The 27,776-nt window shown below is 39.1% G+C and overlaps 2 protein-coding genes across 5 annotated transcripts; one reads left to right on the forward strand and one right to left on the reverse strand.

The window, feature by feature from the left end:
• Positions 1-177: 177 nt before the first annotated feature.
• On the forward strand, positions 178-13,299 carry dnaaf4 (dynein axonemal assembly factor 4). Its single transcript, XM_063479001.1, has 9 exons — positions 178-300; positions 1,305-1,452; positions 3,899-4,029; positions 4,119-4,335; positions 4,911-5,056; positions 7,552-7,661; positions 8,117-8,270; positions 10,179-10,284; positions 10,515-13,299. The coding sequence occupies exons 1-9, from the start codon at positions 178-180 to the stop codon at positions 10,637-10,639; spliced, it is 1,260 nt and encodes a 419-aa protein (XP_063335071.1). The 3' UTR covers positions 10,640-13,299.
• On the reverse strand, positions 9,196-23,168 carry LOC134631061 (homeobox protein DBX1-B-like). 4 transcript variants are annotated; one of them, XM_063479004.1, is made up of 5 exons: positions 22,742-23,168; positions 22,162-22,245; positions 17,289-17,491; positions 16,594-16,733; positions 13,707-13,813 (listed from the first exon to the last, which is right to left on the reverse strand). In XM_063479004.1, exons 1-5 carry the CDS (start codon positions 23,094-23,096, stop codon positions 13,810-13,812), a joined length of 786 nt encoding a protein of 261 aa, XP_063335074.1. In that variant the 5' UTR covers positions 23,097-23,168; the 3' UTR covers positions 13,707-13,809. The 4 variants fall into 4 exon arrangements, with proteins under 4 accessions (XP_063335075.1, XP_063335072.1, XP_063335074.1 ...); XM_063479005.1 differs by lacking the exons at positions 13,707-13,813; positions 16,594-16,733 and adding an exon at positions 9,196-9,371; XM_063479002.1 differs by lacking the exon at positions 16,594-16,733 and having other exon boundaries at positions 13,304-13,813.
• Positions 23,169-27,776: the final 4,608 nt, after the last annotated feature.

The raw sequence follows: 27,776 nt of genomic DNA on the forward strand, positions 1-27,776 counted from the left end.
ACAAACTCAAAGTCAGCATTTTGTTTATGGTTACCATAGTAACATGGCGAGGTGCGACGGGACTTCACGTCGGACACGTTTATGAAACGAAATAGAGCGATTTTTTAAAATCAAAGCACAACCTTCTGGCTCTTCTAATAACAGGTGAATCAAACAGTGAGCTCAGCTGTACCAAAAATGCCTCTGGTCGTGATGGACTACGTCTGGACCCAGACGGAGACGACGCTTTACATTAATGTGCCTCTAAAAGGAACGAATGCCGGGAAGGTAGACATTGTCTGTACGGACGATTACCTCAAGGTAAAGTTCTGAATAAAGGAGTTTTGTATTTTTACTGTTTGTGTATCAAATACTATATCTATGGGACTTTACCACGAGCCTGGTCTCAGTCAGAGACTAAGCTGGACTGCATAGCATTTTTTTTCTGTGTCACACAGAATTGAGACATATTGAAACGATGTGCCGCAGTTTGATCAAGTTTGTGAGCTGCAGCCAACTCAGCTGCCGTGTATATTTTCGAGCGCTTTTATCAATAGTTTTGTAGCCATCTATGTGAAAAGGAAAAGAAGGAAAAGAAATATATAAATATAAATTGACATGACCATATTAAGCTGTCTGCATGAGTTTTTCCAAATGCATCATTAAAGCCCCCCTCCCAACCGGATATTTTTCTACCGTCCCCCTCTGTCTGCATAAAAGCAGTGTCGGAACACACTGTAGTACCATACCCTCGAGAAAAAGGCAATTAACAATGGAAGAGAGACAGACCATCATAACACTTAAAAATGTAGGTCTTTCCTATAGAGAAATTGCAAGAAAGTCAAAGTGTCACTGAGTACAGTTTCCTTCACCATCAAAAGGCACTCAAAAACTGGGGCACACTCTGATAGGAAGAGGTCTGGCAGACCCAAAGCCACAACTGAACCAGAGGACAAGTTTCTGAGAGTTAACAGCTTGTGTGATAGGCGGCTCACAGGACAACAGCTTCAAGCACAGCTTAATAGTGGTTGTAGTAAGCAAGTCTTAGTTTCAACTGAGAAGAGAAGACTTCAAGCAGCAGGTTTGACCGGACGAGTTGCAGCAAGAAAAAGCCATTGCTAAGACGTCATAATAACTATATATATATATATATATATATATATATATATATATATATATATATGTATAAAAAAATTATATATGTACATATAAATTCAAAATTTAATTCAAATTAATCGCTAAACAAGAACCAGAAGATGGTCTTACATTTCTCTTAACAACAATTCTTACAGTATAACATGTATTCATGTTTTTTTTCTTCACAGGTGCATTTCCCGCCTTATGTGTTTGAAGCCTTCTTGTTTGAACCTGTTGATGATGACAGAATCGCAGTAAGGGTTGCAAATGGATGTGCAGTCATCACTTTGCCAAAAAGGACCAACAAAGTGTGGGAGCATCTGATGATAAGTACGAGTAAGAGCTTCAACTTGTGGTCATTTCAATAAACAACAAGGCTCTGGTCTTCTGAACCCATGATAATGTATCATAATACATTTGTACATGTGACAGTTCAAGAAGAGACAGTGTTGGTCATGCAGCAGTCCTGAAATTTTTGATGTGGTAAGCTGGATGTTTTCCTGTGAACAGTGTCTCTTGAGGGCTTTTATCTGGCAATTACAAGCTTGTAAAATTATGTAAAATGGACTTGAAACACTTCCTGTATAAAGGCTAATTTACATCATGGAGCCCTGGTCTCATAAACTGACAAGGATATAAAACTTACTGTGTAGCTGGATTTAAGACATAAGTGCTGAAAGTTAAAGTTATCAAAACATATTTAGCGTGACATCATCGGATTCCCACTTATGCCTCGATAAGAAACATAGTTGTTTGTAGTGTGAGGCACATGTAGTAACCTGATATGTTGTTAACTGTTTGAGTGTTCTTGGGATAGAGAGACTATTTTATTGCATAAAATAGCGCTGATCGCATCAGTTGATTGCGCCTCTCGGTAAATCCAGCCACACAAGGAAAAAACAGTTTCTCACTCCAGCTTGTCCATCCAGCGAACCACCTGTCACCTGACTCAAACAGGCTCCCCTCCAAACTGTTCTGATTCATAAAATGGTTTATAAAAACGAAAATTATGGGTAACAGGTGGATTTTCCTGTCTCAGTGCAGCTAGTCCAATGAAGAAACGCTTACTGCTTAAGAGACAGAGTGAAAGTGAACAGTATATTCTTGGTTTCTTAACATAAGCATTGTTGCAGCTAGGGGCAGTACAAAGGTGCCCCCCTACGGGGTCACCTTTGTACTGCCTTCCCTTGTCTTCCCTTGAGTTATTGGTTCTGTTAAAATTAGCTAACATAAACTAATGTGAGTGTATTGACTGCAACCAACCAAGAAACCCGATGATGTCACGTTCTGTACTGGCACAAGATGGCAGTAAACATTTTTTAAGAACTTAAACTCTAAGCACGTATTTCTTAAATCTAGCTACACAGACAGTGTTAAATCTATATCAGTTTTTGAGAGTGGGGTGTAAATTAGCCTTTATATATCTGACGTTGCTATCACTTGGTATAGCTATGTCTATCATTACGGCCGTCTTTCTCTGCTTGTCCACCACCACTATGTCTGGTTGGTTAGCCATCACCAGTTTGTGCATCTGTTGTCTCATGAGACAACAAAGATCCATGAGTTGTGGCTTTCCTAGCGGCCTCTTCATGGTTCCCATTTACCTGTGGGATTCCCAGATACATTTTTGCCTTTTGGTAGTGCAATCCCCTTAGTTCTGACTGTTTTTTCTCTCTTTGTTACAATCCAACTATACTTCTAGCTGTACATCTGTCAGTGAGTCGATGTCTTTTTCACTCCTGGCATACAGCTTGATGCCATCCATGTAGGGGATATGGCTAACGACTGCTCCATTTCGTAGTCCATGATTGACAAAGTACAAACTGTTAATGTTGGAAACAACATGAAAACAATAGTAGTGTCCATAAAAACAATGACAAAAGCTATTATGGGTGGGGAAATGCATTACTGATTTGAGAACTGCACTAAGAGTAGTGAGAATGTTTTTCTGCTGTGAAATCAAGAAAAACTGTGATACCAACTGGTAGGCTTATTTTTTCAAACACTGCTTGTGCATTTTTGCAGGGTTTTTGTTAGGTAAGCCATGTCATTGTTTATCTCATTTTAAGACATGCTAAGTGCCATTTTTTATTATGTCCTGATATGTAAAACCTTAGAATTGAAAAAGAGTGTAGCATCTTTTTAACATGACACACATAAATATGTGTCCATTTATATTTGCACCAGAAAAAGAGCCACACACACTTCATTGGTTAACCAGCTGGTTGATTGGTTATAAGGTTCTTCTCCTCAGATATTTTATTTGCCAGATACTTTAGTAAATATCTCATCCCCGGGATGATCGTTCTTATAGATTAATAAAAAAAAAATAAAAATAAGAAATGCTAAAATTAATCACCAAATATACCAGGTGAAGTATAGGTGTGGGAGACACTGAACTAGTCACTGGAGCTCATATTAAGCTGCTATTTCTTTACCTTTAGACACTAGAGGGAGAGCATTATCCCGAGCTTTGTTTTGCTCTTCAAAATGCTTCAAATCACATCAGGAGTGTTTTAGAAGTTTGTTCCTCTGCTGATGCTCTGTGCACAGCTTCTATCAAAATTGGGACTCACTGCATATTTTTCTACCCTTTCTGTGCCCTGCCTGTTCAGTATTCATAAGTGTGTTGGGCACATGAAGTTACCTCAGCTTTAGTATTACTTCGGTTCAGTTGTTGATAGATATTCGCCCAGTTGCCCAACCAACCCTAGCAGGCTTTACTTGGGATTTTAATCTTAGTGAAATTACCCGATTAAATTAAGTTCATAATGTTTTTCAGATAATAAAGAAAAAATGGAGATCAGACAGAGGGCCCTGTTAAAATACAACGAAAAGCTTTCTTCAGAGTCTAGAAACAAGGCAGCAAAACAACAAGCAGAGAACAAATATGCTCTGGAGACAGTGATAAAGGTAATTTTCCACTCTGTTTAATCACCAAATTCTCCTGTTTGATCCTGAAAAGAGCCTCTAGTGTTTTGTTATGTTTTCCTTGAGTTCAGCTTGAAAAAGAGGAACGAGACAGTATCCAGAAGATAAAGGACGCAGAACAAGAGAAAACCACACAAGAGTTGACTGCATGGCATTTCAGACAACAACAAAAAGCAGAGCAGGATGTCCAGCTAAAATTGCAAAATCAAAAAGCCAAAGCACGCCAACTAAGAACAGAGACAGAGAGGCAAAAATGTGGACCTCCCAACCAAGAAAAAATGAAATTGGGTGAGTAAAAAAAAACCCAAATAAACAAAAAAGCAGGAAATGTAACTCTTGAGGTGACATAGGCAGCATTCACCTAGGATGTTTTGCAAGGACAGGAAAAACACTATGCAAGCACATGGCGAGCCTGCAGTCCACGGAAAGGGCCTCCAACTGGGTTTGAACCCGGGACCTTCTTGCTCTGAATTAACATTGTTAACCTCAAGCCATCATTACACTTCTTTTAGGTAGCATGGTGTCATGGTTAGAGCTGTTGCCTCATAGCAAGAAGGTTCCTGGTTTGAGTCCCAGCTCCACACAGAAAGACTCCCAGAGTTTTTCTGTGTGGAGTTTGCATCTTATCCTGTGCCTGCCTTCCTCTGAGTACTTCAGCTTTACCACATAGTCCAAAAACATGTATATTAGGTTAATTGGTAATTATAAATTGGCCATGGATGTGAGGTAGGCAAAGTGCCTAAAGTGAAGCTTCATAGAATGACAAATGGTTCAAATTTGTCTTGCAGTCTACATTGTTTTTTCCTGGTGCTTAGATTTGGCGTTATACAGGCTGATATTAATGAACATATTCCTGCTTGCAGATCAAAGAAGCAACAGTAATGCAAAGAGCAAGAAAGCCCAACATGAACTCCCTCCTCCAAGACTCAGTGGAAACATTCGAGTTACATTCACCCCAAGAATCTTTCCAACAGCTCTCAGAGAGTCCAGACTTCCAGAGGAGGAGGAGGTGAGTTCCTGAATGCTGTGAAAACCAATACCACCACCAAAAAGAATTATGGAGTATGGAGTTTCAATAACCATTTTAAGAGAGTATTTGAACAACAATAACAATACAGTGGACTGTGGCTCCAGTCTAAGAGTTAGGATTTTAATCACACTTAACATACATACGTACAGAGTGTAGCAAATAAATTATTGCATGATCATTTATATAATACAAAATGTGGTTGTTCATTCGGGTATTTGGATAACTGTACACTCCCTTGGCCCCCAAAGATAACATTAACCCACTGGGGGGGGGGGGGGGGGGGGGGGGGGGGACAGAAATAGAAAAAAAATAATATGGAGTATTTTTACATTTTAGCTGTACTGACTGTATAAAAGATGGATGCCATGCTACTTCCCGCTGTGCACTTGTGAGGGCTACCATGTGGAATTTTTTTTAAGCCAGAACTGCACACTCCACAGAGGCCCAGAGTTACTGTAAATATCTGAATAATCTGGAAATTAGATGTTGTCTTTTGCGATTTGAACATAAGACTGGGGATGACATAAACAAAGAGAGTCCACAATATTATCAGCAGCTAAATTCACCCTGGGGATTTCCTGGGTTAAGGCCAGCTTGGTCCTAGTTGTATGAAGCTTGCTAAACATCAAAACAACCACTCCAGTTTACAATTCTTAATGTGTCTCTCTTTATAAGTTATATGGATGATTAATCCCTTTGACTTTTTGACTTTAGCTTTCTCAGTAAAACACCTACAGCTTTCACTGACAGTACATCATTTGGTACCTTTAGCTTTTTTTTGATCAGTTAATTTATGAGTTATGACAAATTTACTCCAAGATTAAATGAGCATATATAGTGTGATTTATCTGTTATCACTGGATGTTTCTGAGGTCTGAATCTGAGGGCAGATCATATTACCACAAAGAAAAAAGAATCATCACCAAATGTCAAATGTGAAATTTAGTTTATCTCTCAAACCTGAAATAAAGTGGATCTTCACTCTACCGACAGGTAATGTTTTCTTCACATTTAGTGAGTCTACAGTTCTGCTGACAGCTGACATGTAAAAAAATATATATAAATAAATATAAACAGCTGGTGCTGAAAAATTAATTAGTGGAAAAATTAAACATACAATTTGTTTTAACACACCAAATGTTTATATTTGGTTTCAGCACAGCATACTAGACTTTGTTATATTTTTCACATTTTTTTTTTCAATTAATCTTGTGTCTTTTATTTAGTTAACATCAGTTGTGTTATCAACAAACAGAAGTTACAAACTGGAAGTGATATTACAGCCAGTCATTGTGAAGAATACAGTGACAACATTTTCAGTCGCCTCAGTACTTCATCTTCTGTTAAAACTGTGTTAAACGTGCTATTTATGAGGGATTGAAGTATACAATTTTTTGAAACATTCAAACATACAGTAGTTTCTTTTCAGGTTAATTTGATTGATAAGGATAAGGATAAGCTTTATTTGATATGCATGGATTAGTAAACAAACACCAGCTTTCCCCAACAGCTGACTGTTCATTTTAGGACGATAGTTAAGGACTAATTACTGATTACCTTACAAACACCTTTAGCTTAACAAAAAAGGGTGATGATGCCACATGTCTTTCTGACGGTTAGTGCAGTTTACTGCAGAACACCTCAGGCTGTCAGTGTAGAGCTGACAGTCGCTGTCAAAGATGCAGGACTTACAGGCAAACTAAACAGGAAGTACGAGAAACACGCACACTGAGACGCATAACAGAGCGAGGGACGAGAGACAGAGGGTGAGACACGCACACAGAGTCACAACTGGTAAAACAGACAACTAGGCAAACAAACATGAAGACAAGACTGACTAAACTGGGAAACAGTTTATACATACGTCTCATCCTTTGTATTTCCATACATTTCTTTTTCTATGTATGGAAATACAAGGGATGAAACTAAAAAGCACAAGAAAACTAAACAATACCAAATAAAGACTAAGAAACATTATAACAATAAACAAGGTCCAAAAAGTCCAATAACCAAAACACTGGGTGGTACTCTAACATTTGACTCTGTTGGAAAGTAAATACTGGACCACCTCTCAAAATTCGGGCTTTATCTGCAGTTTCCAAGCAGAGATGCGCAGGTTTCTTTGTGATTGCAAAGCAACTTGGTGAAGCAACTTTTGATTGATAGTTTGACCCCAGTGTTATCTGCTAACATGGAAGACATGGTGTTTATGATTAATACTGCAGTCAGACACCAGGGGGCAATAGAGATGTTTTGGATTCATTTTGGGGGAGCTGTCAGGTTGCACATGTTTTCTACAGTCACTGCTATTTGATCACTTATGTAGATCTGGCGTTTGTTTGTAAAACAGATAACATTACTGCTGGCCCTGCTATTGAGAATAATTTCAAATACTGAAAATCACCCAGTAGGATGGAAGACACACCTTTGTCACTTTTTTATATGCTTTTTTTTTGTTTTTTTTAACCAACTAGTGGCTGAGAAAACAAGCTGAAACCTGGCGAAAAGTGAATGTGGATGTTGGTGAGCTAAAAGACCTGAAGGAAGAGGAGGGGAACCCTTACTGGTTAAAGGACAAAGGAGAGTGAGTGAAGTGTGTCACCAAACAGAGTTTAGTTTAAAAAAAAAATTAAATTATTTTTATAATTCTTTGTAAATTTCAAGATTTTCTTTCCAATTTCAGTTCAGTTCAGTTTAGTTTCCAGGGTGGATGTCCTTTTTTAGTCTGGTTATTATTAGTTTAGTGTTAGTTTGGGTTTTTTGCTTTTGTGTTTTATTGATTGAAATATTTTTTAGGGGCAGAGTTTAACAAGCACCAAAACATTTTTTTAACAGTTGGACTGTTAACTAACTGTTTTCCATAAACCTGTACTTTCAAAGTGTCTCTAAGGAGGTTTACTTTTTGTTATTTTTCTAAGTACAAAACATTGTTGTTTTTTGGGTAACTGAAATGTTTTGTTTTTTCATGCTTAATTTCACTGTTTAATTAATTGTATTTTCCTTGTTATCAGCTCTGTTTAACAGAACTTTATTTTTTAGCAAATGTTTTGCCACTGGGGACTTCCTGGGAGCAGTGAATGCCTATAGCTTGGCTATCAGGGTTATGGGGAAGATCCCTGCTTTGCATTCGAACAGGGCCGCATGCCATCTGAAGTTAAGAAATTTTCACAAGGCCATTGAAGACTCCTCTCAGGTATGTTTTCTTTTATAGCTTTTTAAATTTTTAATTTTACCTTTTTTAGTCTTTTTTGTGATAGACAGGCAGAAAGCTGGGAGTTGCATTAAATGGGCTCAGAGCAGATTTGAACTAGGATCACTGCATTATATCCTATATTGCGAACAGTATTCGCTCATCAACCAATGTATATGAACTTACGTTTTAACATCCCAGTCTTAATCCATAGGGTTTGATATGATGATAAGGTCCTTTTGCTGATATAACAGCTTTAACTCTTCTGGGAAGACTTTCCACAACGTTTAGGAGTGTGTTTATAGAAATTTTTGACCATTATTTCAAAAGTGCATTTATGAGTTCAGACATTAATGGGGAGTCAGCACAAGGATAAGTAGACCTGGGAAGAATTAGTCTCTGCACTAATTAACTACAAGGGTGTTCTGTACATTGAGATCTGGACTCTCTGCAGGCCTATAAAGTTCTTCCACACCAAACACCTTCATCCATGTCTTTAAGGGCCTTGGTTTGTGTGCTGGTGTGCAGTCATGTTGGAGCACATGGGGACCATCCCCAAACTGTTCTCATGAAGTTGGGAGCATGAAATTACCCAAAATGTCTTAGTATGCTGAAGCATTAAGAGTTTCAACACCTGAAAAATAACCCCGCACCATAATCCCGCCTTCACCAAACTTTACACTTGCAGTCAGACAAGTACTGTTCTGCTGACACAAACCAAGACTCATCCATCGGATTGCCAGATGGAGAAGGGGTGTCTGTGGTTTAGGGGGTAAAGCAGGCCATCTACTATTCAGAAGGAACTTGGCTGCCTCAGTCTACATGACAATTATCCTTGGACAAGATACTAACTGCAAGGTATTCTCTGAAGCATCCAATGGGGTCAGGGTGTAGGTAGGATCCGGACCCAAACACGGGACTCTTCCGAGAGAAAATAGTGAATTTATTTACAGTGAAAAACAACAGGTAAAATATATACAAGTCCCAGCAAGGTGATCTTCTTCAAAATCCCCACACAGTGCTTGTGTCCATGAACAGTGAAATGGCAAACTCCAATCCAATCCGTGACTCTGCTCCTGTGAAAACACACTCTGCTCCCGATTCCTAGTGAAGATAAACACAGTGAGTTAGCTAGGCAATCCATCTCCAAAGCGAGGTTTTTCAAAAGCAAGTTCACGGCTGTACTGATGAGGTAAACTCAACGATCCAGCATCGACTGGAGCTCAGCCACACTGTTAAATAGGACGCTCCCAATCAGCTGCAGCTGGCGGCAGCTGATGAGCAACAGGTGTGGCTGCCTCCAGAGCAGGAACACTTTTGGATCGAATGATCATTGGGGATCCTAAACTTCCGGGAGCACGAACGTCAACATAAACACACATAACGGGGAAAAGGAGGGAGAACAAAAAAACACCACAAACATGGACACAACGGGCAGGTTGCCGGTGAGAACTGCCAGACCATGACAATTGGAGTATGAGTGTGAATGTGTGAATCTTAGATACAAAGCACTCAAGTAAAAAAAAATTGCTTTTATGAATGGGTGAAAGAGGCATGTTGTGTAAAGCACTTTGAGTGCTCCAGTGAAACATATAAAAGACCAATCCACTGCTCTAATGGTAAATAAACTGACTCTGCAGAACCCTCTGTGTATCGGCTGACCCTGCTCGGTTGATTTACGTGGTCTGCCACTTTGTGGCTGAAGTTGCTGTTGTTCCCAGTGGCTTCCACTTTGTTATAAAACCATTAACATTGACTTTAGCAGCGAGAAAATTTCACAACTGGATTTGTTGCACAGGTGGACTGACAGATGCTCTGGATGGTCCAACTCTCACAATGAATGGTCAAGATTTATTTACTTTCCAGAGGAATAGCATACAGTAAACATCTGCCCACTTTTTTTTACTGCAGGCACTTGATCTGCTGACTCCACCAGTCCCTGCCAATGCAGCTGCCAGAGTTCGAGCTTTTGTCCGTCGAGGATCTGCCTTCTGCGAGCTGCAGGCCTATCCAGAAGGTTTGTTGCTTTAAAATGTCAATAAGTTGATGTGTTGCACTCAGTGATTTGTTTCGGACTTTACTTAGAACTTGTTAGCCACGACTCAAGGCTTGAGTTGTAACTTGCATGACAGTAACTTTGTCCTACCTAAGGTCAAGGTTAAGGTCAAATATGTGGAGCGTGTTTTTTTTTACAGTGACTCAAAAGGTGTCCAGGTCTCAGCTGATCTACCTACAATTTAATTTCAGGGCTACAAGACTTCCTTGCTGCTCTGAAGATTGACCCTAATAATGAAGCGCTGTTGGTGGATACACAGAGAATCAGAGACATCATTCAAGGATCTGCTATCAATCCTCCCAGTGAGACAGAGTGACACACAGGGCATGTGCTTTGTACGTTATGTTCATGAAATGTTTTACAGAGGACTGGTTTCAGGTTCTTTATAAAATATTAAAAATTCTTGTATTTTATTTACAAAGGTCATACATTTTTATCCATCCTTAGCTTTCAAATGTATTCTGTACATCCTTTGTAAACAACATCCTTTGAAAAATACAGACTTTTGAATTGTATCATAGGTAAAGCCAAGCTACTTTTCTAGTGTCTAGTGTCTCATTAAGTAATACCATTCTTAGTTTTAAATGATTTTCATGATCAGTTAGTTGTATATTATATAAAATATTGGGGAAAAAAAGAAATCCATGTTGATGTCATATTGTGTCCAGTAAAGTCCAGCTTATTTTGTATTTCCAATTCATGGTCACAGTGTCGCTGGAACTATTACAGTCATAGGGTAAGAGGCAGGTTACACCTTGGAGAGGTTGTTAGCTTGTTACAGGGTCTGAGTCACACATTACAAACAAACATTCATGCCAACAGCCAGTTTAGAATCACCAGTTAAAAGGGAACAGTTAAACGTGAGCTTTTTAAAGGAATAGGTAAACTAAGGAAAAGAGCAAGAGATAAATAATAATTAATAATTAAAGTGGTGTATAAACACACAGTAAGTGGAAAAGGTGACTGAAGAAGAAACAGTCACTGCATCATGCACCAGCCGAGAGATATCTCTCCAACGTGTCCAGGGTCTGCCCTGGAGGCTCCTTCTGGTGGGACATCCTCAGAACATCTCATGCAGGAGGTACCCAGGAGGAATCCTTGTCAGTGTCACTTCTACTGGCTCATTTCGATGTGGAAGAATAGTGGTTCTACTCTGAGCCCCTCCAAAATGGCCAAGCTCCTCACCCTATCTCTAAGGGAGAGGCCAGCCTACCCTTCGAGAAAGCTCATTTCCACAGATTGTACAGTCCCGATCAAAAGTTTAAGAACACTGGAAAAATGGCAAAAAAATCATATTTTGCATAGTTGGATCTTAACAAGGTTCCAAGGAGAGCTTCAACATGCAACAAGAAGAAATCGAAGTGAGACAAAACATTTTTTTGAGCATACAATTTATTGAAAACAGCAAGGCCATGTCCACACTAATACGTTTACATTTGAAAACATCTTTTTCTCTCCGTTTTGGTGACGCATTTTAGTCAAACGATGCAGTCATGTGACCAATTAAACTAAGTCAGCGGAGGGCATTATACTGCAGTTGTTTTGTTTGCCCTCAATTTTGACAGCCCTAGACAAGATTAATATCAGTTTGTACATGCTTCAGATAGCTTTTCTTCAAATTCTTTAACTCTCACTCGCTTTTGCAACTTTGTACTTTTGTGTTACTCGCAGCGACAACTCCACCTCATTGTCAGACCATTTAAAAAACTCGGTGCTTTTTCTCAACATTTTGGCACGACCTTTCAAAGAGCCGGAAAGTAAATAAACAACAGACAGAAATGACGCAGGTCGAATTGTCCTTCGTTTCATGCATGCACAAAACAGGAATGTAAGCATTTTCAGTTGTTTCGGTGTGGATCAATAACTGTTTGGAAACGATTGAAAATGATAGTGTGGACACGGAGCCTTTTTAGCCGTTTTCAAATTTATCCAGATTAGTGTACACGTAGCCTTAAACTGAAACAGGCTGTTGTACAGCTGATTAACAGTTTAGGACCACGCATCCAAAAAAAAAACAGACTCCCCAGACTGCCGAAGCACCTTGCACAGAATACTCTGAGGGACACAGTCAAATGTCTTCTCCAAGTCCACAAAACACATGTAGGGTGGTTGGGCAAACACCCAAGCTTCAGGAACTCATCCACTTACAGGCCCTGCAACCAAGGAGCTGTTTAGGTGCCTCCGCGACTTCACTCCTACCACCACCTAACAATACCCTCAGTTAAAGTCAGCAGCACTCCACCATGTTGATAGAGCAGGACTTTCCTGAGTCACCTGATGGTTTGCCATAATTGCTTTGAGGCCTTACGAAAGTCTCAAAGCAATTACTTAGGCCATAGAAAAAACTTTTCTCCCACACCCAAGTTTTTGCTTCTCTGATGGCTTCCTTCACCTCTGGTGTCCACCAGCTTGCACCAACCACCTTGCGGCCAACCGTGCTAGGAGTAATTTATGTTATACATGATTCCCTTAGTCAGTATCATTAGAAGATATAGCATGTATTTTCACTGCCATTCAAAATAGGCCTAACTTTACCCATCCATTAATCCAAATAACTATACTAATTATTAAACTGTATGAATGTCTTAAAGGCATAAAGAACAGATGACCTCTAATTTCATCCTTCTAAATTCAGATAAAGCTGAGGATACTGTACTTGGCCCTAATAACCTTTAAAATATGGTATCTAACCAGATGCTTACTCTTTACCTCGCCCTCCAGTAATGTTGGAGTCACATATTGACTGTTCGCTGTTGTGGTGTAATTTTCTGCTACCCTCCCTCTCCTTGGAATTAACCTACCTGCTTCTACAGTAGAATCATAGAGCAGATTGTTTTAAAAACCCTTTGGATTGTTTTTCCAACTTTCTTTGTGTTGTTGGCATTGTGTTCATAATTTGGTAAGGTAGACAGGACACCTGACATGACACTTTAAATTAGTTTTTTTTTATTTTTCTATTTCTTTTGTGTCTGTGAGAGAATGCAACAAATACAAATATGAATGAAAGAACATTTTGTATATTTAAAGTTAAAAAAAAAACTACAAATATTAAATCTAAAAGTGCTCAGTATACTTTAATTAGTGTGTGCAGATATGCTATAAAGGTAATATACACAACACTGTACAAAAAAAATAGAGGGCAAAATGGAGAGCTAATTCATTTACTTCCATCATCTTCTAGGAATACTCCATTAATCTATATCTTTTATAAAACTGTGATTTCTTCACTGTCTGACTCTGACAGTTCTGATTGTTTGCCTGACTCTGATAGAGTTGAAGAGTTAGGATGGTGACAACAGAGATGCGACTCGTGGTTGTATGGTGCAATCCTGCTCAGCCTGTGGCTGTACGTGCTGCCCACATCAGTGAGATCTGGGTGGGGATTGGTTTTGGTGGGGAGGGTTTGCTGCCGACAGCCGCCCGTTGACAGCAGCTCCCTCTCCTTGGAGTTTCTCCATTTCATCCTGCGGTTTTGGAACCAGATTTTCACCTTCACATGACACAAAAAATTGGTTAACATCAAGTAGAAAATATCTCTGTGATTCAAGTTTGAACTACTAATGGTGGCCAGCTGGTAAGTTCCTGCTCTTTCAGTATTTAATGTATACTTTTTTTCATATGTAGCAGCAAACCAAAGAAAAGCACCAAAGCATATTCCGTACTTCTCTTTTCTCTGATTTATTTCCCCTCATCCTCCTACAGGCCAGAAAGATAACAGACCCTCCTTGAGCAGATAATATTCTATTAGCAAATAATTGGCAACAGTGGAGAGAATCTACACCACTTTAAAATAAAGGTAAATAAAGGAGAGACCGTAGGTTTTTTATTTATTATGTACTGTACATCCATCCATTTTCTACAACTTATCTGGGTTTGTGTTTGCAATCACCTTAAACAGAGAATCCTAAACTTCCATAACCCCAGCCACCTCTTCAAGTGGTTTCACAGCCAGTCAAGAAATACAATCTCTCCAGCGAGACCTGGATCTGCCTCAGGACCTCCTTTCAGTAGGATATGGCTGAAACAACTTACCTAGGAGGAGTCAAGGAATCATCCTTTTTGATGTGGAAGAGCAGCTGCTCTACTCTTCACCTTCTCTTAAGGGACAGCCCAGCCACCCTTTGTAGGAAACTACACTTGTATCCACAACCTCATTCTTTCTCTCCGAGTCTATGAGCTTATGATTACAGTTGAGGGTAGGAGCATAAACTGACTGGTAAATCAACAGCTTCACCTTTAAACTAAGGTCTCTTTGCACCACAACACATTAGTGCAGCCTATGCAGAGCCAATCCATCTGTTAGTCTCATGCTTCACTCTACCCTCACTTGTGAACAACACCCCAAGATTCCTAAAATTTGAACAAATACTTTTCTAAGTAGGCTAAGGAATGTGATCTCCCTGTAATTTGAGCACACCCTCCAGTCCCCTTCCTTTAAAAAGGGGGACCAACATCCCAGTATGCCCATCCATAGCCACCGCTTCAGACCTGCACACAGCATTGGGAAGACATGTCAACCAGGACAGCCACACAACATCCCGAGATTTAAAGAAGTCTGGGCAAACATCATCTATCCCAGGGGCCCTGTCACTGAGCAGTTGATCAACTAAATTTGTGATGTCACTCCCAGTAAGAGGCCACTATTCCCCTTCATCCACAGAATCTGCTTCTATTACACATAGCTTAACACTGGGATTGAGGAGATCCTTAGTGTGTTTCTTCCACCACTTTACTATATCCTCAGTTGAGGTCAGTAGCATCCCCAGGACAATTGTATTAAGTGTGAGTAGAGCACCAGTTCCCCCTTCTGAGTTGTCTGAAAGTTTGCCAGAATTGCTGTGAGGTCGACCAAAAGTATTTTTCCATGATCTACCGAAACTTCTCCCACATCTGATTTTTCACATCAGCCACTGCCAGAGCTGAACTCCACTTAGCTTGCAGCTACCTCTAGAGACCCACAGTCTAACCAAGCCCAATCCTTCTTCAGCCTAAAAGCTCCCTTCACCTCCAGTGTCCACCACCTGATTCTCAGATTATCACAATGATAGTCACTAGCAACAGTGCAGCTGCAACTCCTTGGCAATAGAGGTGTGGAACATGCTCCACCCAGATTCAATGTCTCTGAGTGCAATCAAAGCACTGGCAGTGCTTTGATTGCACTCAGGCTAAAATGAAAAATATGTACATATTTAATAAAAAGGTTTTCTAAGATATGTATGTGAAGGTTCTCAGTCATCCAGGTCATCGTAGTCTAAGGAGCTTGGAAAGAAAAGCGTCTAGACTTCTTTAAGTTGTTTGAAGACGTTTCACCTCTCATCCGAGAAGCTTCTTGAGTTCTAGGGTCAAATGGTGGAGAGTCCCAGATTTAAACCCCATGGAGGTGGCTCTTCTATGTTGTGCCTCTCCAATGTAGAGGTCTGGGCATTCCTCGCTACACTGTACAGCATACACTACATTATTAAGTTTGTGTTTTGGAGTTTTGTCCAGAATGCCCAGACCTCTACATTGGAGAGACTAAACAGCCACTTCACAAGCGCATGGCACAACATAGAAGAGCCACCTCCATGGGACAAGACTCAGCAGTCCATTTGCATCTAAAGGATAAAGGTCACTCTTCTGAGGATGCCAATGTTCACATTTTGGACAGAGAGGACAGATGGTTTGAAAGAGGAGTGAAAGAAGCCATTTATTTCCACTGTGAGCAACCATCTTTGAACAGAGGCGGTGGTTTACGACACCAACTGTCTGCCATCTATAATCCAGTTTTGAGTTCCCTTCCCAGACGCCTTAACGCCCACTCACACCCTGGGCCATCTGACCTCAGGAAATCACATGATAGGGTAGGGCCAGGTTTCACAATGAGCTCACCCGAAACCCTGGCTGATTGTGACCCACACCCGTTTTCACGCCTTGGCCCATGTGATTAGGTAGAGGATCATCAGGGGGTCCTTTGTCCCTCTTTGGGGGGAAACTCCCACAGGGCTTAAATCTGGGACTCTCCACCATTTGACCCTTAGAACTGAAGAAGCTTCTCGGATGAGAGGTGAAACGTCTTCAAGCAACTTAAAGAAGTCCAGACGCTTTTCTCTCCAAGCTCCTTAGACTACGATGACCTGGATGACTGAGAACCTTCACAGACACATTTTTTTCATTATTGTGATTATTATAATAATTATCCTATGAGTTTCATTTTGCATTATTCAGAAATATCAATATATACCATTGATCAATGGTCATAACAATTTGCATATTATTGATCAAGGAACTGACCTCACAGCCCATTGTTCGCCACTGGTGCTAGTTTCAGTCATTATGCAAATGCAGTGTTTAAAAGGTTGGGGAAACCTGCAGTCAGCTGAGACTGAAGAAGTCACTTGGATGAATGATGAAAGTTTCTCCCACTGAAAACGCTACATCCAGATGAACAGAATCAACTTCTTGGGATAAGATTTATTGTTATACATGTTTTTATTTTATACAGTGTCAAATGAATAACTAAAAAAACTACTAAAACTAGAACTTGAACCACTGTTCCCACATAAACATGTTTTAATAGCAAAAATACCATTTACTGAAATTTGTAATTATCTCATAACCTTTATCACTATTCCAAAGAAAACAACTTTGGCATCTAGTCTAAGGAGCTTGGAAAGAAAAGCATCTGGACTTCTTTAAGTTTCTTGAAGACGCTCCAGACACTTTTCTTTCCAAGCTCCTTAGACTACAATGCCCTGGATGACTGAGAACCTTTACAGACAACTTTTGCATGTCAAAAATATAATCAACTGAGTGTTAATTTTTTTTTTTTTTTTACTATTGTACAAGATTCCTCGTGGCCATGACTGAATGACTAAATGTCAAAGTGTGTCATAAAATCTACAGCGATTTGCCTGAGGAAAAAGAAAAAAAGTTTTTGAAGCCATCACAGTGTTAGTAATGGTCCAAAACCATGATGTGGTGTGTACCTGGGTGTCTTTAAGATCCAGTTTACTGGCGAGCTTCTTCCTGTCTGGTTTGCTAATATATTTTTGCTTCTGGAAGGTTCTCTCCAAACCTTTTCTTTGGAGGTCTGAGAACACAGCCCGCCGCAGCATGCCCCTCCTGGGCTTCCCTCTGGGGCTTAGGGGCCATGAAAATGTTCCTGGGACAGGAACCACAGAGGCAGAGGCTAGATGGACAAAACATAAGAGAAACAGGAGATTTTAAGAGACGGGCAATGATTGGGTACTCTCGACATCTAAAAGAAAAAAAATGCAACAAGAAAATGGGAGTGAGACAAAACATTTTTTGAGCAACAGGCTGTTTTACAGCTGATCAAAGGTTTAAGACCACATGCCTTTTTTTGAGCACGTGGTCCTAAACTTTTCATCAGTGGTAAAACAGCATATTTCAGTTTAAGGGTTGTTTTCAATAAATTGCATGCTCAAACAAATGTTTTGTCTCACTCCAGTTTCTTCTTGTTGCATGTTGAAGCTCAACTTGGAAACTTGTTAACATCCAACCATGCAAAATATGATTTTTTGCCATTTTTCAAGTGTTTTTAAACTTTTGACTGGGACTTCATAATGCACAGAGGCTCTTGACTTTTAAATAATAATGTTCTATGCAGTCCTGTAGAAAGTTATATATTTAAAATATATATATATTATACATTATATTTTCCTCTCTGATTACTCTGGTACAAAATGACTGAATTACTTTACCTTAAATTAACACACTCCCGGAAGAACACAGTAAAAGAATTCCAGATAAAACTTTTAAATTCAACACACAAATTAACCTTTGACCTGCCATCAGGTTTTATTACGTGCTGTCAGGGAAAATTTCAAGTCTTCTTCATGCAGATGACTAGTCTCAGGTCTGAGATCAGCAGCTTTCTTAAAACACCAAACTGAGTAATTGCTTATGCTCCTATATAGTGACACAGTTACATGGATGATTAATCCCTTTGACTCTTTGTTTTTAATGTTATCAATAAAACAATTGCAGCTTTCACTGACAGCACGCAATGTGGTACTTTAGTCTTTGCACTTTTTAAAAGTTAGAATACAAAGTGAACATATAGGAAGATTTGTCTGTTGTCACTGGGTGATGCTGAGGTCTGAATCTGAGGGTAGCTCCTGCAAAGGAGCAAAGAAAAAATCATCACAAGCCGTGAAGTGCGAAGTTTTTCCCTCAAATCTGAAATAAAGCTGATCTTTCTCTGTCCTCACACACTTTAGCATCTTAAGTTCTGCTCTTACATTTTTTCAGTTCTACAGTTCTGCTGACAGCTGACATATTAGCTGCATATAAGCCATATATACTAACAGATTGTCCAGTATAGTATTTACTTTTGAATAGTGTTTTTTAAAGGGAGATCTGCAAAGATGAGATGATGAGGTACTATCACAAGTATTTGAGCTGCTGCCTGAGTATTGGGCATCTATTAATGCTTCATATTATTTCTCTCAAAGGATGTAAGCTGTACAGAGCACTGCACATGTAACGTTGTGAACAATACCTCATTAAGAATAATTCAAACTTGGTTTCAAATATTCAGGTAAAAAAAAACCTCTTTAAAAAAATCTATAAATAAATATACAGAATCTGTGCTGTAAAATTCATCAGAGGAAAAATTCAACATATATTTTGACTACATAAATATTAGGCACTGCTATTTTAATCCAGCTTCTTTTACTTTGTATACATCAGCTGTGTTAGTGACAAACTGAGATATCAGAACCTGGAACTTATTTTACAGGCAGTTTGAGTGAACAATACTACAGAAACATTTTCAATCCTCAGTTATTCATCTTCCGTTAAAACTATGTTAAATCCGCCGTTAATGGGGGGTTGTTGAAGTGTAGGCTTTTTAAATTCGGTGTTACTGTGCTTACAGATGTGGAGAGTGAGAAAAGATGCTGCTGTTTGCACATATTTAATAATAACCTCTGCACAGGAGCTGAACAAGAGTCCAGCTTGTTGCTCTTACAGTATAATACTCATAAAAAAAACAGAGTAATGGTAATTAGTTAGTGACTGAACAGACCAGTGACATTTCTCTGTTTCTTATAAAGACCATTTCAATGTCTCATCTTCAGCTACAGGACTGAACATCCTTCAGTTCATTACAGTCAGAGCAGCAGAGCAAATGTCTGAACTACAGAACTGACTTTAACGAGCATTCAAGTTCACAGTGATTTCTTGTTTCAAGTCAAGGAGGCCATTTATGTGAAAAGAGAAAACCATCTCCGAATTGAGGAGGGGGCCTAAGGGTACATCTTTCGTCATTGTATTACAACTACCAACAAAATAAAATCTACTAACATTTAAAAATCAATTGCCCTCATGCAGTTATGTGAATAAGAGCATGTAAAATCTCAGCTGGTGTCATAGCCTTTGGATGGGTCAGAACTCATTACCCAGAAAAATTAGGTTTTGTAAACTGTAAAAGGGCATTTTTAAAATTAAATCACGATCGTCTACTAAATAATATATAATGAGTAGAATAATAGATAATGAGGAGAAAGAAGAAGAAAAACAAACCAAACAAAAACACATGAGACTTCAACTTTAGTATTGTGGTATAAAGGCACGTGTATTTGTGCTATCACCACTCCATGTGCTCCTCTGAAATTCAGATGGTTGGTACTAACAACCAATGCAATTTAGCTGGAAGATTTGTCGGCTTTATGACAAAGGAATGTTGTGTACCAGAACTGCAATTGTGTAACGGTGTACTGTTTTTATGTATTATGGTAAACTGACTGTTTATTATATAGCACTTTTCTACCTAAGCACTCAAAGCACTTGAGCACAAAATGCCTCGTTCACCCATTCATACCAGCACTTTTTTCCATGCTTAAGTGTTTTCTATCTAACATTCACACAGCCAGATGGAAGAATCAGAGAACAACTTCGGGTTAGTATCTTGCCCAAGGATATTTGGCATGCAAACTGGATCAGCCAGGGATCAAACCACCAACCTTTCGATTAGTAGATGACCTGCTCTACCTCCTGAGCTACAGCCAACCCGATTATTATGTAACTCAAGTTCATGCATGAGTAGAACCTTTGATGCTTATTTAAGGCTTTTTGGACCATTAGACAGCTAACGTGTTGTAAAAAAAACCAACACAAACTCCCAAGTTTTCCAGATCTAAACTTGCCTTATAATGGATTTACACACTAAACATGTTGCATTTCTGTTGAAAATTCATCCTAAAAAAAGTTCGAGATTAACCGATGATGGTCCTGGTGCTGATGTTTTCAAACAAGAAAAGTAAAAAGCAGAGATTTTGCATTCATCCTGTTCTGCAATTCTCATGAGTAGGCAGCAGCAGTTGAAAATGTCATAGTTTGATCCAGGAGTTGAAGGTGTATCAAAGCCGCTTTCACACATATTTCAGGATGCCAATGGGGCAGTTTGAGCTTTTGCTGGCAGAGTTCAGACCACATCTGAGGAGGCAGAGAAATCATTTCGGAGACCCAGAGTATCATCTAGCAGTGTGTCTGAAGTAAAATAGTATTGGAAATGCCGCACATTTGTCCAGTGAAATTACACAGTCGGTGTGAATGGCTGCATTAAAGGGTGTCTCCTTTTAAATGTACTGCTGAAAAGGAATAACTGACACATGTGGCTTTGAGGCAGTTTTATTAATTTGCAACCAGTTTGCTACATGTGTCAGTTGTTCTTTTTTAGCAAAACAATTAAAAGTAAATGCATCAGTCACTCAATATCATCTGATATCATTGTAGTATCTGGATGCACGTAACTAAGCTGGCTTGTTAGTTTGGGCAAAGAGTGTAACAGGGGAATGAGTGCTAGTGCAGCGCCACTGCATTGGTGTGTTATAGTAGAGAGAGATTTGATGAAGCTGTCAATAGACTAGTCAGTCTATGTTGCTACCCTAACTTAAGACCAGACGCTGTGGGTAATAATTAAAATAATATGATTGTGGGTACATGCATCAGAGATTAGTTTCACATTTGGAGAAAAGGGTGAGGAACTTTGTCATTTGAAGGTCAGATTAGAGCCACTGTTTCTCTACACTGAAAGGAACCAGCTCTAATGATTGAGGCATCTGAATCTGGCTTGGGAAGACCTCTTTAATTTAATTAATACCATCTTTATTACTCAAAACAAATGGAAAGAAGGGATACATTAAATTAAATTAAACTGAATAAACAAAAAACATACATAAGACACAAATTCTGTGTGAATAAAATCAATTAAATATTATTAGCACAAAAACATTTGGTGCCATAATTTAATTTAAAGCCTTCTTATTTTAGTTGACTATAACTGATTGTATAAGATTGTATTCCCAAAGGTTACAGGGAAGAATTCTTCATGAATAACTGAGGTGTTCTAAAATCTTTCATCTCTGCATCACAGTATCTTGGAAAATGGATGTGATATTTCCATAGGTAAATATCAGCCTGATATCAGTTAACTACAAAACTATATGAGTCAACATCTCTAATATTAAATAATTTCTTTGGAGGCGCCAATGCCAAAAGATCATGAAATGCAAAAAATCCAGGCCCATTATTTTCCAGGCATTTCATTTCATTTAGTGTCTGTTTGTAGCCATATGATGTGGGTGTGACATATGGTAACAAAGCATGGCATTTCTTTTCTCACTGAACAATCAAAACACTTTAAGTGGACATCAAGTATCCTTTAGTTAGAGCCCATCACAAAGTAAATGTGATTATGAGTCAAGAGTCAAAGTCATGTTTTCTCCCTTATATCTTCAAATCACACACATTATATAGTAGTTTAAGCTGCAAAAATCAAAATCAAAAATCCTTTGTTTAAAAAGACAACATAAACATTCCTAGTCCACCTACCTGTGAAATCAGAGGCTCTGATGTAAGGATAAAGGCTTCTGTCTAAAAAAGGCAGAGAGAGCGACTTTGTCTGAAGATTCTGGACTGGAAACAGAAAACAGATTCGCATCGACAGGCAGATTAGGATTTTAACATGAAAAGAGAGATATATATATACAGATGACTGTTAATAGCAGTGCCACTGAAAGGGCACCTCAGATCTAAACTCATCAGACGACTGTATTGCACGATTGGTGTTCACGTGTCCATTGCTTAACTTTCATTAAATTGGTTAAAAGTTAAAAACTTTGCTTTTACTTTTGAATGAAGGCCTGAATTCGTCACCGCTACTTTTATCTCTCTTTTTTTTTACTTTTAATTACGTGGTAGAGAAATACACTGCTAATTGTTTGTAGAAATTAAAAAAAATCACAAGACAATAATAATAAACAATATTTTTATGCTAATTCATTCACTAACAGCACTTTTCAAGTCTCCGATAAGTCAATACAGATCGCTCTGTGTGTGTTTGTGTGTGTAAATATATATGTTAAATTCATGGAGAGAGGGGCAGAGAAAGAGATCGGTATCAAAAACTCACGACTCCATGTAGAAGGTGCCAGGATCGTACCGACGCCGAACTTCAGGTAGTCCGGGCTGGCTGCGTACACAGATCCGGGGCTGCTGCGGCTGAGTTGACCGGATGTCTCCGTGCTTGGTTCTGTTGTACGTGGAAAGGACCTTGACCCCGCACTGAACGGCAGAATGTCTCCGGAACTAAGGGACGAGAAAGTTCGATGTATGTAGCCGACATGTTGGCTTATGTGATCTTCTACCAGAAAGCCGGTTCCTCTTCCCTGAGCCGCCGATTCGCTGAGTGACGCGGAGAGAGTAGCAGGGACACGCAGGAAACCCGGGTAAAGAGTAGGTGACAGAGCAGCGCAGGGAAACATCATAGTTGTCCGAACAAAATTCTTGTTGTCCAGCAGAGATTTCTTCAGGAGAAATAGAGAAGTCCAGCGAACTGCTCGGTGGCTCTTCGTCCTCGTAGGTTTTTATACCGATTCCACAAACAAAACGCACACACTTGTGCACGAACGTGTGCGCGCGGACAAGTTCAACCCTCAGCCCATCTCTCTGCCTCATTGGCGATTTTACACCCTTTATGGGAGTGCTCAAACACCCATAAATTTCATCACAGGACCTCTAAAAATAACACTTTTCAAATGTTATATTCCAGTTTCTCTGCTGGAGCCAGCAGAGGTTACAACTCAAGTCCAGTGTTCTTGATGTCATGGTATTACTAATGCACTCACGTGTGCGCCAACATCTACACAGTGGCTTGTAATTTATAAATAAGATGTCCCTACAAAAAAGGAGACGAAGAGGCATATCTGTTATTCAGTTTCAGAACACATTTTACCTGTAAGCATTAGCCAGGAAAAATGCAAATTGTTCTGTTAATGCAGGCCATTGCTGTGAAGTAACAAAAAATAAAAAAGAAGGAAAAAGTGTTGGTTAGTTCTCTAAACAGCCTAAAAAATGTTACCTTTTTTGGACTAGATTGTTAGAGAATATTAGCTAATTTTACCTTTCTGAGCTGAATGTCTGCTGGTGTATGTTAGTTGCAAGCCAGGAGCTCATGTACCATATTAGCATGGTCCAATAATCATCGTTGTTTGTTTACAGTACAGGAGAGCTATAGAGAGCAAATCAAAGGCATGTTACCGTCAATGGCCGACAGCAGACCATATTCAGTTAGAATATTATTATAAAGTGATTATAAATCAACCTTTTGTTGGGTTGTAAATTCTGTTTCACCGTTACATTTACTTTTTGGTGACAGCTTTAATTAAAGTAAAACGGACTGTGCTTATATTGTTAAGAGACAGAAAAAAGTATCCTCTCATCTGCTTTGGTACAAATTGTTCTTTAACTTACTTTGGAAAAAGCAACATAATCAACATGATTGAGCCTTTTTAAAGCCTCTTGCAGCTTTTGCATTTAGAATTATGATCCTAATGCACTGTTGTGCCAAACACATTTTTCCAAGAAACACTCTATAAACTCTCCATGTTCGTGTTTTTCTTTTATTTATCTATTTATGTATTCATTTATATTATTATTATTTACATTGATGCATGTGGAAAATAACAATGTCAGAGCTGAAAAAAGACAGAAAGAAAAAAGATGCAAAAAGAAGAAATACCATAAGAAGAAAAGCACAACGGGTCACCAACCTCTGAACCTGTGAGAAAAAACATAAAGTAAACAAACAGCACCTGGAAGAGGAAAAATGCAAATAAAAAATCAGCAGTCTTGTTGTGTTTTGTGTGTGTGTGTGTGTGTGTGTGTGTGTGTGTGTGTGTGTGTGTGTGTGTGTGTGTGTGTGTGTGTGTGTCATGAAATGTACTTGATAATGAGGGTAAGAAGCTGCAGTTAACAACCTCTGTCTACTGTGGCTGTACACTGTGACCTGATAAGCCGACAGGGCTACAACATCTGCACATAGCAACGATGAAATCCTAAGACAACCAATTCAGTTCAGTTTTATTTATATACATAGTTGCATCAAGATACTTTATATTGTAAGGTAAGGTAAGGATGAAGACAGGACAAAGACATGCTGTGGAAACAAGAAAACACTGTCTCTCCACCTCGTTCCTCTGCTATCCTGGTTTGTGTGTGTGTGCATGTGTGTCTGCGTGTGCTAGTTTTTGTTCAGTGGCGGAACTTTTTGAACTTTTTGTTACATATACGCCTGCTGGCAGTCACACACCTGCCTGTAATGACCCTGTCAAGAGCCATTGTTTAAGGGAGTGGCTGAGCAGCAGACAAATTGGATTATGGAATGATTTACAAATTGTAAATACTAACTGAGCTGCACCATTTTGGAGAAGAATCACTGGCACTTGGGAGTAGGGACTGAATCAATTTTTAAGTATAGATGCATTTTGTCATAAAGGTCAGAATCTCAGTTTAAAGCTCACAAAACTATTTCAACAACTGCCAAAGAGCTAAAACAGCAAATGAGAGCAGGTAAACAGATTTCACAAAAAGCTCCTTAGACTACAATGACCTGGATGACTGAGAACCTTCACAGACATAAAATAAACATCTTACTATAAAATCTTCGCTTACTATTGTCCAGCCCCATGAATTTTTATCAACCAGAAGACAGTGTACAAATGTTCTTGGCATATTGAATTCATACAATAAAATCAAAACTTGACCAAAGCACTTAGCTCATGTTACTGACAAATATGAGAAATACTTGCCTCAGTGTCTCCATCACACTTGTGACACAGGGCATGCTCACTGAATGCTCATTAGTTGTAGATTGGTCATGGGAGCTCAGACCAGCACATCACTGTGCTAACAGTCTTTCAAATTATAAGAGCTTTCATTCTTCTATTCACAGCCCATTTTGCACTAATCATATTGGAGTCTCAACATTCTACAGCCTTTCAGCAGGAGGCTTAACACACCTGGTAGGTTGTTTAGAGGGGTGCTTGTAAATGCCTGAGATTAAAAGGGGTGCAAACACAAACCAAGCTCTACTGGGGAAATGGGGAGGGGGATCAACTTGGCTGTCAAACTGAGTTTAGATTTAGTTTTTTTCAGTGGAATTAGGAAAGTGACCCAGTGTTTACATCATTGCATTGGACAGTGTTTCTTCAGAACCAAAGCAAACCAGACTAGCGTACTGAGAGCACCGCTGCGTTGTAGGTAGGTAATGTGTACATGTACTAAAACGCCTGCTTCAATGTAATTAACATCATATCAAAGAAACAGTTAAAATAGCTGAGTTCATTTTTTTTCTTGAATTTTTCCATGAATATGGGAATATTAATGTTGGGCATCTCCAAGGGTGTTGCTATCATTTCAGAATTAAATTGGTGAAAATAATATGTTCTCCCTGTGCCTGTGTGGATTTCCTCTGGGTGCCCAGACTTCTTCCCACAGTCCAAAAACATGCAGTTAGTGGGTTTAGGTTAATTGGCAATTCTAAACTATGTATGGCTGTAAATGTGAATGGTTTTCTGTCACTGTTTAAGTCCCATTTACCTATTTTTCTCAATTTTGGAACAAACTGGAACAAACTAAATTTCTGCTCAAATTTTTGTCTATTTCTCTATCATGACATGAATTTTATTTAATTTTTTCCTATTTTCTATATCTATTTTTTCCCCTCAATATTTAGACACTTATTCTGGTTTTTTTTTGTTTGTTTGTTTGGGGGGGTTTTTTTTGGGGGGGGGGGGGGGGGGGGGGGTTGAGCTCCTAAAGCATTGTCTGTTTATGTATAACAGTTACTACCAAAGACATCCTGGTAAAAAATAATTTGGACATCAGAGATCACAAGTAAACACTTTAGTATACATTACAGATGAGTGATGGTCAATTACTTTGATTCTGTGTGGTAAGAAATACAGTATTGTTTATTTGTTAAATCATAAAAAAAAGATTTTGCTAAAACTTCAGACACTTTTGCAAGGCTTACAGCCAGAGCACTGTGTCGTGGTCCTGGGTCGTTGCCCCAGCGTTTCTGTGTTTGGACTATTGGGGTTTTTTGATTCTGAGTCTGAGGTCTGAGTTCCAGTTTTGGGTTCTCTGCATAGTTCTAATGTCTTAGTGTTTTATCATTTGTTTTTTGTTGTTTGGCTTTTACTCTGTGCTTAGCATTTAAATTTTCAGCCCTCCTTAGTTTTAGCTTTCTGGGTTCTGTTTTTGGTGTTAATTTGATGATATCCACTGTGCTTTCTTGTCAAGTTTTTTGTCTGTTAGCGATTCTGAGTTTAGTTACTTCCTGTTTGGAGGCATGTTCCGGCTCCTGAAATTCAGATAATTTATCTCCAAGTCTTTGGACTGTGGGAGAAAGCTGGAGTACCCAAACATGCAAACTTCGCACTCCACACTGCCCCCGGCCAGATAGCTACTTTAGTCAGTATTTTCAAATAAATATAAATTTAACAAAGCAAATAAACAACTTTCTTAAGAGTCATTAAATGATGGTTTCAAGATTGCTTTCCTAGATTGCTTTTGTTGCCTGTAGTGTAAACCAAAAAAGGGATTGCATTTGCCAAAAGGCAATCTTATTCTCACTCTCAAGTGCTGCGGTTGTGTGGTGATTACCTGTGTTGCCTCACAGCAAGAAGGCCAACCAACTGTGGGCTATATGTGTGGACATTGTTGGTTCTCACTGTGCCTGTGTGGGTTTCCTCTGGGTATTCTGATTTCCTTCTACAGTCCCAAACACATTCATGTTAGATTAAATGATTCTAAATCGGTCAGAGATGTGAGCTAGATAAAACACTTGAAGTCAGTTGGGTCACGTGACAGTAGTGTATAGCAGTGTATAGAATAAAGCAGTGTATGGTTAAAAATGTGACTGCTCAGGTGACCATGTGTTGCAGAAAAAAATGCAGTGGCTTGGGTTCGACTCCAATCTGAGACCCTCTGCTCTGCGTATTCTTTCTTCAAAGAGCCTTTATTCAATACGGATTTGTAGAGGTGAATAAGACAAGAAAAACACTATATAAATACAGATACGTTACATTAGCCAAAACTGGGTGCAAACTTGATTGGTAACTAGAAGTCTGACTACAAGTTGACTATAAATGCAAACTAGAATG

Source organism: Pelmatolapia mariae, linkage group LG7 (genome assembly GCF_036321145.2).
Source record: "Pelmatolapia mariae isolate MD_Pm_ZW linkage group LG7, Pm_UMD_F_2, whole genome shotgun sequence".
Lineage (NCBI taxonomy): Eukaryota > Metazoa > Chordata > Actinopteri > Cichliformes > Cichlidae > Pelmatolapia > Pelmatolapia mariae.